Genomic DNA, 9,878 nt, shown 5'->3' with positions numbered 1-9,878 from the left:
TGATGTTTCTGTTTATGAACGTTATATTTTAAGATCAGTGCAAGAACTCAGCTAACAAGATGTTTCTGCATATAAAAGCTATCTTCACATTTTGTACACCAAAAAAAACTTTTCAAGTATTGACAGGATGAAAGTTAAGAAAGAACACTCTAAAATTATTAATATGTTTACATTTTGCAGTACAGACTGAAAGAAAATTTAGAAATGCACATGCATGCTTAGAAAGTAACAAATCAAACAACTTACTGTACAAGGCAATGTTTAAGCAGCACATTACAACAGCCTGACTTTTGTTATCAACTTTCAGGGCTTCCTATCTCTAGAGTTAGTTGTAATTAAACACATAAAATGACTTAACTGTGTTGGACTGTTATTAGACCATGTATAGGGATTTCTGATAGACAGATAAATGAGTAAGTTATTAAGCAGTCAGCATGTTCTTTAAGTAAATAAAAAATAACTGATGTTAACTTTTTTCTATTAAAGCAATTTTATCCTAAGTAACACTGGTTACTTTTGTAGCTTGGAATAAGTAAGCAATATTTCAAGTTAAATCTAAACTATTATTTAGACATACAAGGTAAACACAAACAACAGGCATCAATATGGCTAGTTATATAGTTAAAGGACAATAGATCACACCCTTACATTTGTGAGTTTTGTAAAAGCAGAATGAGCACTCTTTCAATTAAATGATGATTTTCATGAGTCATGATACTAATTGGTTATGGTGAATAACCTTAAATTAATTTAAAATAATGGTTAGAAATCATATATTTTGATTACTTGGATGTTAAAATTATCAAAGACCACAGTAATTGGAAACACTAAATTTAATTTGTTCATTATTTTTGTGATACCAATGTAATTGGTCACACAGACCTGTGAATTTAAACTTCTTAAAAGTTGTTTTGGTTTTAATAATGGATTTTCTATAATTCAGCTTCACAGAATTTGAAAATATTAATTCTTTTCTAATCTGGAAAAAAACAAACTCTTAGATAAAATTTACTACAAATACAACAGAATATGTTTGGGTCATTTACACAATGTCTTGTTTCCATAGTGATGAATAAATAATATTGAAAAAAAATGATAATGTGAAAGGGCACACACAAACAAATACTATCCAAAAAAGACACGTAATATGCCCTGTTAACCGTTTATATACTAGCAGTGTGTTTCTCATGGATTCTAGAATGATCGATAATACTCTCACATCACTAATGATCTGAAGAAATTTATAGCGAGTGGTTGTCAACATTATAAGCATAACAAAATGTGAACCTATTTCAATGAAAATAATTCACTGATGTAAAAGTACGTATGATGTTTTGTGAAAAATCTTTACAATATGGAGAAAAATGGATATCATATTTGGATTCAGTATACAGAAATTACTGTATAATATAAAAATTTCAAGACAATAAAACCATTGCAAGCCTGTGTTCTTATATTAATTTTCTGGCTGTAATGAATTGTGAATCTTTTAGTGAAGTAAGAGCTATTAATTTTATAATAAATCTGGGTTTAACAGTTTAAAATGAGCTATACTTTCAGTATTACTTCTTAAATGTATTATTTTAAACACATTTATCTGTGCGAAATAATGTTTTATAAAAATTTGTGTTCCTCTCCAAAATTAGAAGTTAGCATTTTTTAAATTGCTTCATTGAAAACAAGTTTTTTTAGTATGCCTTATAATTTCTTGTAGTTTGTGGAACTTTTGGTGAAGAACTTCAAGGAATATCTGAAAAACTGTCAATTTGATGAAGCAAGGTCAACTGTAAGCAGTTTCTTTTAAGTTAGGAATTTATATCTACATCCTTTTTAAAGTTACTTTTATACTTAAAAAATGATAACATACTTTGTTTTCTTTTGGAAACTACCAGTGAACCACAAAACATTTGTGGTAAAATTAGTTCCATCATAGCAACAGTACTTTTTAAATACAGGATTTCTAGAATAATACATAAGAATTCTAATCACAGACACCAAAATCTGAAAGTCCATTTGCCTTAGGCCTAATATTAGTTAAGTGTTTATTAATTACATTCTATATTTGGTAAACAGATAAATTAACATTAACTTGTGTAAATTTTTTGCTTTAGTTTAGTTAGGGCTAAACTTTACCATACTTAATACTATCAATGAATAAAATTATAATGTTATAGTACAACCTAATGTTAAATCTTCTTAAAAAATGTGATAAGCTTTTAATATGTTCTTGTACAAAATGTCTACTAAACTATATTTACATTTGCCTTTTGTTTACATCTGTTGAAATACATGCACATTCAGATAATAAGGTGTGCATGTATTTTCAGGACACACAAGAAATGAGTATTATTATAATAGATTTGGTTTTCAGACCAAACTTAAAAAATTGTTGGTGACCCACCACTTTTAAGGTTAGGTAGGTAGGTCATTATTTTTAATAATCATTACTGTTGATTATTGGATGGTGTAAGTACTGAATGTATACATATGTGTGTATTATGTTGTGTTAATTGTAATACATACTTTATAGATATATGCTTGTGTTTATTTTTCCTTTCAGTGTCTTTTAATTGAATTTTAATGTAACTTAGAATTGATAATTTTATGTATTTTTTACTTAATTTCTGCTAAAAATATTTTTAACTTTTAGACGGCAAGCTGTACATTTTATTTCTTTATAATGTTGACAAAATTCTTGCTAATGCTTTCAGTCAAATACAAGTGCAAACAATACTCAGTGTAAGTAAAACTCAAACTTGTAACTCATTGTTGTGCTGAAAATTCAACAAATCTTGAACTACATTGAAAAACTATACCCACCTCTCTGAATTTCTTAGTTTGTTGCCAGGTGAGAACTTGGCTTACCTGGTATTGTTTATAACCAATAGAAAGCTAAGATTCTCAGTTATGAGCAATATACTTATATCTCATGATTTGATGTATGTCAAGTAGGTGTAGTTGACTTTTTTTATTAATACTTTACGCTAAATTTATTACTTTCATCAGAAAATCTATTTTGTTAAATGTTATTTGTATCATGTTTCAATGGGCATTGTCTCACTGTATTGTTATAGTCTTGTATTCTTTTCAGTTACTATCATTCAAAAATCAGATTTTTAACGTGTGACAGCAAAAGTCAAGTTCAAAGCATTGTTGAAAGTAGGTCAGGTCTAGGAAGCATGAGTACAAACAGGCTATACAGGGAGTACAACTAGTACTTGTTTTTATATATATATTTTAAAATTTGTTATTATTTAATTCTTTATAAACTTATTGTTACATAAGCTCTAGAGATTATTCAAATGATTTAGGAAAACTGCAAGTGGGATAAAAGTATATTTATTCCAAATCTGAAAATCACCTTTCAGTTTTATGATGTGTGCAAAGTTTCTGAAATTTATTATCAAAGTTTACTAAAAATGCATAAAGAGTCTGATTTATTTTTTTACATTTCATTTATATATTAAAAGCATGCAAAATTTCATAAACAAAAACATTATACATTCTAGGTTATAGTACTCATTCTTTTACCTTGCAGTTTCAGTTCCATTTATCACTGGAAGTGGTTTTCAGGACACTTCTCATTTCATTCTTAATATTTCCATGAAACAAAGTATAAAAAGTTTATCTTTTTGGCAGCCTTCATAAAGAAATTTCAAGTTGTGGCATATTTAGCAGGTTGATTTCCAACAGCAACCAGATATTATTTTGTTTTAAACTTCAATATTGTTACTTTCAGATTTTATGCATCATCTTATTAATACAAAATTATGTTTCTTGTCACAGTCTAAGATAATTTGATCTTTGAAACTAATCATAATTTTGCTAGATGGTTTTACAGTGTGTAAGAATATAAATCCTGTTTTAAATGTAAATTTGTTTCATCTGTTACTGATTTCTCACTTATTCTGGAACTGCTTTTCTGTGCTATTCTCATTTAAGTACTAATCAAGTATATAATATAACCTGTCTATTAATCCAAAGTAATAAAATTTTTTTTTTAAATAATAACATTATCTGTTTTTGAGTAACCTAAAGTAATGTCAAAAACATCAAGCTTTTTTATATTAAGTAAAGCTTAAATGTGCACATTTTTTGTAACTTGTAAATATATTTTTTAATCACTTACTAAGTTAAGTGACATTTCCCAAAATATTGTACACAATAAGTTTTTGGTTTAGTTATACAATGCAAGCAGAGTAAAACTGGTTTAGTTGATAAAGTCTAATATTTAGTAGAGATGTATTTAACGTGTAGAATGTATTTAGTTTCAACACCGAGATTATTACATTTACTGTTGATTTAATTTACTTAGAGCCATGTTATTGTTAAAGCAAAAGTTTCTTTCCCATATGTAGAATGTAAGTAAGCTACAGCCAAAGACTGGTCATGTTAATTTTATATCAAATGTCATCCAGATAGTTGGTAAAACCCATCCCATATTCCTTATTGTGTAATAACTTCAATTAAGAAGTGTAGATGTACAGTCCTTTTGTGTCCTTTGTCTTTATATTCTGTGACTTTTTTGGTTTCACCATAGGCCATCTATGAAGCAGTGTTTTGAAACAGTAGGTGCTTTTAACACAATTGTATGCATCTGGATTTGTAACACCACACCTGCACTTTGACCAAACTGGTTTGATGTTAGTTATGGAATAATGAAGAAAATACATCTTATTTAAATAAGAGGAACTGTATTAAGAAGTGGTGATTGGTTATATCCTCAGCATCCTTGATATACATTTTTTATTGTAATCTGATATAGGACTAACCTACAGAAAATAAAATTCTATGTTTTTCTGAATACGTTACATAAATTCTTTAGCAAATATTTTGGCTGGGTGTATATGTTAAGTGAGTTGTTTGCTTTTTTTGTTTGAAAGGAAGTATCTGGTTTTATTTTTTTCACTCTTGGTTGTTGATGTATATTTAGTTGTTTAAAGATTGTGTTCTTTTCAGCTTCGTTTTCTTGCTGATTTAGTCAACTGTAACGTCATATCAATTGGCTCGTTAATGAATCTTATTGAATCCATGGTAGAAGTAACACAGGAAGACAGTATACCTCAGGTTTGTGTTGCATATGTGACTGTATGTAATTATATGGCTTGTAAATTGCACAATAATTTAATGGCTATGTTATTTATATGTTAGAAACATAATTACTGATTGTTAGAAAGTGTTGACCAGTTACTTTATATTGACTTATTAGCAGCAGACCTATTGAGATATAAAATTTTCAGCTCGTAATTATATTATAGTTAGAATGTATTATTTGGTATAAATAAATGTTAAACTTCATTCAGTGACAAAATGATACTTAATAAAAAGTTATAAAAAGTAGATATTAATATTATGTTAAAATTTTAACAAAGAGATTGTAGAAACGTTGTGAAGTTTTCTGCAAGAGACTTTGCATGAAAGTTTCAAAATAGCTGAAAATTAACCATTGATAATTTAGAGATAAAAATATATATATATATGGATCTTTTTTGAAATATTCATTAGAAAAGCTTTAGAAATTTTGGGTTTATTCAAATTAATAAATTTAATTTGTACTTTATTCCTGATTGTTGTAATTTATATGAAAAATGTAGAATTTTAGTATGCAAGATTTGTACTACTGTGCTAGAATGTTTCAGTTAAGTGTATTCTTTGTTGTTTTTTACCTTTATATTTCTTGTTTATTATTCTTTTCATTCAGTCATGGACAGTTTGTTTATTTCAATTCTTTAAAATATTTTCACTGAAAGCTCTTTTCTGACCCAGAAACAAAAGTACAGTTGTTTGTCAATAAAATCATTATTTTCAAATGTTCAGCTCATATAATTCAAGCTGGATTTTTTATTTGAATGTTAAAGGATTATGCATTCATATATTTTTCCTGATCAGGTTCGATCTGACTGGTTTGTGTATGCTGTGCTAAGTTGTCTGCCATGGGTATGTATACATTTGAGAAAAAGGTGGATTCAAACTGATATGAAAAAAATTTAGTATTTTTTAAAACTAAAAGAGAATCAGTAGCAAAATTTAAACTGTCTATGTGAATATAAGATAATTATATGGCAAAGGAGGCATATTTTTTGAATTAATGTTCTATTAACATATTAAAAAACTGCAATTTGCCTCTGTTTTGTTCTTTATTTAAGTTTATAATGAATATTATAGATTTTCAGTGCCTAATAACACAACATTGTAATTGTATGTCAAACTTAGATAGCTTTGTCATAAAGAATTTATCTTTGAAATAGCTCATTACTGTAAGGTCTGAATGTTGAAATAACATATTTATTCATTATAAATGCAAATATGTACCACATTTATCTAAAGAGTAGCTTCTGGGTGACCATCACTCTGGAATAGTGATGCTTTTTCCACACACGTCTAGTCCGAGTGATACATTTTTGCAAAGTTTATTCTCAGCCAGCTTCATCAAAAGAGACTGTTTTTTCTTCTCAGAGAAACAAAAATGCAAAAAATGCAAGTTGCTGAAAAATTATATTTTGCTAGCTGTGTGGTAGCTCGGTCTACAAGTATGAAAACACAATAACTGCTAAACAAATACTAGCAAACAGCCTAAAGTAATTGTGATCACTGCAGAGCCAAACAGGATCAGGATCATAACTGACCTTAAATGTGCATTAACTTGTACTGGTAAAACCCCCACAGTTACTCCTACCACTTATAGTTCTATGGATTAAAATGATAGTGCCTCCCAGTGGCACAGTGGTATGTCTACAGACTTACAATACTAGAATCCGGGTTTCGATACCGGTGGTGGGTAAAGCACAGATAGCCCATTGTGTAGCTTTGTACTTAATTACAAGCAAGCCAATTAGAATGATAGCACATTGACATTTTAGCAAGTATAATTAATATTTAAACACCAATGTAGAATTTAACTTATTCAGTGCTGTACATATAATAATTTGACTATAGAATAGGTGACTTGAAATAATTTTTTCATAGATGACATTGAAAAGCTAGAATGTTTTAATTAGGTTTACTGTTTATATGCCAAAAATGTTTTAGAATTTACATATAGATGTAATTTTAATTTGTAGTGTAAATTAATATTCTTATATTCACTTTATTTTAAATGTCTCTCTGTTTTTGATAGTTCAAATTGGCCTTTAAAGTCTTAATATCAAATGAGTCATCCAGAAAATACATTGTTTTAGTTGTATATGCCATACATCAGAAGCCTTTTTGGTCATATTTTAAAGCCAAAAGTATATTGGACTGTATCTTTTACAAAAACTTATGACATAGATTTATACACACCTTTTCTTTTTCTATGCATTTCATTAATACCAACTGAGTTTTTGTTTTTAACATTATACCACAAGCCATGTAAAAAAAAATTATTTATCATAATAAGGCTCTTATAGTACAGTGGATATATATTGACTTCACTCCCACAGTACATTTATGGAGGTAATTGAGAAACAAAATGTAGTTATATGTAATATTTTGGACTTAAATCGTTAGAAAACAACTTGCAACAATAAAAGTCTTTTTTTTTTTTGCTTCTGAGTAGGAACTTATCGTTACACTATGATGAAGAGTTAAAGTTGTAATTTAAAAATTGAAGCTTTGACATGAGTGGCTAATCTTAAAGAAGACACTAGCAAATATAGTTTGCTCTTTATATTTTTAAGTAATCAATAGGTATCTGTGTATGTGAGTAACTTTATTTAACTCAGAGTATTAAGTTTAAGATTTTCATAAAATATTTTAAAATCACAATAATAAAACCTAAAAGACCTTGAACTGCAGCATCAGGACTGGCTGTAAAAATATTTAATTATTGATTAGAATGAAACATGGAATCATTTTTGTGCAATTTAACTTTTTAGTAATAATATTCAACTTAATATTTTGATATGAACATATTCTGTGTAAAAGCCCCCAGTAGCACAGCAGTATGTCTGCGGACTTATATCACTAGAAATCTGTGGTGGGCAGAGCACAGATAGCCCTTTGTATAGCTTTGTGCTTGATAACAAACAAAAACATCTATGTAAAAATTGAATAAGTGTATTAACATGCTTAATATGCTCAGTATGATGGATCTAGAATGAAGAACACGTGTAGTCTTAGAAAATGATTTGGTGTTAAAAAGTTTCAGATAAAAGCTTCATACTTTTACTTTTTAGTGTGTTTAAAACCTGAGGCCAAGCAGTAATTTTTATTCATAACCATTTCATAGGTTGGAAGAGAATTATATGAAAAGAAGGACATAGAACTGGATGGACTGATGAGAAAAATTGAGACCTATGTCAGGTACTTTATTTCATATATTGGATATTTCTTTCTATGGAATGTGTAACTACATTACATTTATGTTTCAGTGGCCAATGTCTTCTTTTTTCTTTAATAAACACAAGTTTCACTCTTTCTATACAGGCTCGATCATTTTGATATACCTTATAACCACGTGGTACATGTATCTTCATAAATTTTGGCAAGCTTTTAATAAAAGCTACAAGTCTTTTGTACACAAAAAAATCACATTTTTTACTTAAGATTTATCAATGAATATATTGAGTCAGTGTTGACTAGTCCGAGTGCAAGGTAATTTTCATGTTAACATTAAAAATACTTTTATTCATCTTACACTTTTCAAATTTCACTTGCAAAGCCTCTAAAACCTCCTAAATAAATATGAAGTATTTTCTAGTAAAACTTTGTATTTTATCTGTTATTTTCTCTAACCCAACTCTATAAGGACTTGATCAATTTGATTGACCCTGTAACCTCCACAAAAAAATACAAAATATATCTAAATTACCCCATTTTTCTTTCTAAAATGACTGCAGATTCTACCAGAAAACTACAATTGTTTATTCTAAATAGCTGAAGGCTCATAATGTTCTACATCTGTTTCTACTTAATTTTATGGTGGTATTGTCATTTCATCTGTACCTAAGCATTAATCCCACGATACAAGCTGTAAATCACTTGGTGAACACATATCTCAAGTCACCATATTGAATGTCATAATGCATGAGCTACTCATGAGCATACCTCATGGTTAAATTTCTTTATTCACTTCTTTTTTTCATTATCTTACCTAATTTAACCTAATAATTTCTAACTTTCACATTTTAGTTACATTTATAACAAAACATAAAGAAAACAAGAAATTTAGTACTTAACAATTGGTTTCGGTTTTTTGCTGTTGATCCACACATCAAACTTAAATCTTCTTTTTTTGCAATGACAGTTCTTGTTCATTAACCCTCTCACCTGGGCAGTGGCATAGCAAGAGGGGGCACGGGGTAGCAGTCGCCCCTGGGCACAGATGTGAAAGGGGGCAAAATTTCCTCTGGCCTATAATGCCTATTAATTATTAATTATGCCCTCCACTATGATATAGTGCAACTGCCCTACGTTAAGTAAATACAACACAGTGTTACGTTACTTGTGTGTATTGCGCTTGCAGTTTTAACTTTTAAAAGCCGCCCACTGAAATACATTGAGACCGAATTGACGTACAGAAGTAAATTATACTATTCCATCATACATCTGTAGATCAAATACAAGTCCTAGAGTACAACATTCAAGTAAGTGTATGTTCAACAAAAAGAAAATACAAGATTGATGTAACATATTAACTGGTGTGCAAGATTGGCAATATATGCAACAGGCAAGGTCTAGATCTAGTAAACCTTATAGGCCTAATGTAGTGGTTTGTAATTGTATTGGCTTATTGTAAATCATGTCTTACACCAACTAATGTACTAGACTTTAGGTCTAATTGCAGTTATAACTTTATTTCTAGACCCTCAGTCCATCATCATACAAATTGTAGCCTATATTATAGGCATACATAGACCTATACTAACTATTAAACTAGGCATTGCACTGGGACAAAT

At 28.9% G+C, this 9,878-nt stretch overlaps 1 protein-coding gene across 3 annotated transcripts in view; it reads left to right on the top strand.

Moving 5' to 3' along the window:
- The window catches only part of LOC106472631, a 193,250-nt gene that overhangs the window by 128,074 nt on the left and 55,298 nt on the right, over positions 1-9,878 (top strand). For all 3 annotated transcript variants that reach the window (XM_022401998.1, XM_022401993.1, XM_022401989.1), the window contains 4 exons: positions 1,715-1,786; positions 4,960-5,067; positions 5,890-5,937; positions 8,210-8,283. In XM_022401998.1, coding sequence (XP_022257706.1) covers positions 1,715-1,786; positions 4,960-5,067; positions 5,890-5,937; positions 8,210-8,283 — 302 coding nt within the window. The remainder of the gene's footprint in view (positions 1-1,714; positions 1,787-4,959; positions 5,068-5,889; positions 5,938-8,209; positions 8,284-9,878) is intronic.

Source organism: Limulus polyphemus, unplaced genomic scaffold (genome assembly GCF_000517525.1).
Source record: "Limulus polyphemus unplaced genomic scaffold, Limulus_polyphemus-2.1.2 Scaffold122, whole genome shotgun sequence".
In the NCBI taxonomy this organism is placed as follows: Eukaryota; Metazoa; Arthropoda; class Merostomata; order Xiphosura; family Limulidae; genus Limulus; species Limulus polyphemus.
The sequence above is the reverse complement of the archived record's forward strand: the minus strand, read 5'-3'. Positions and strand labels throughout refer to the sequence as shown.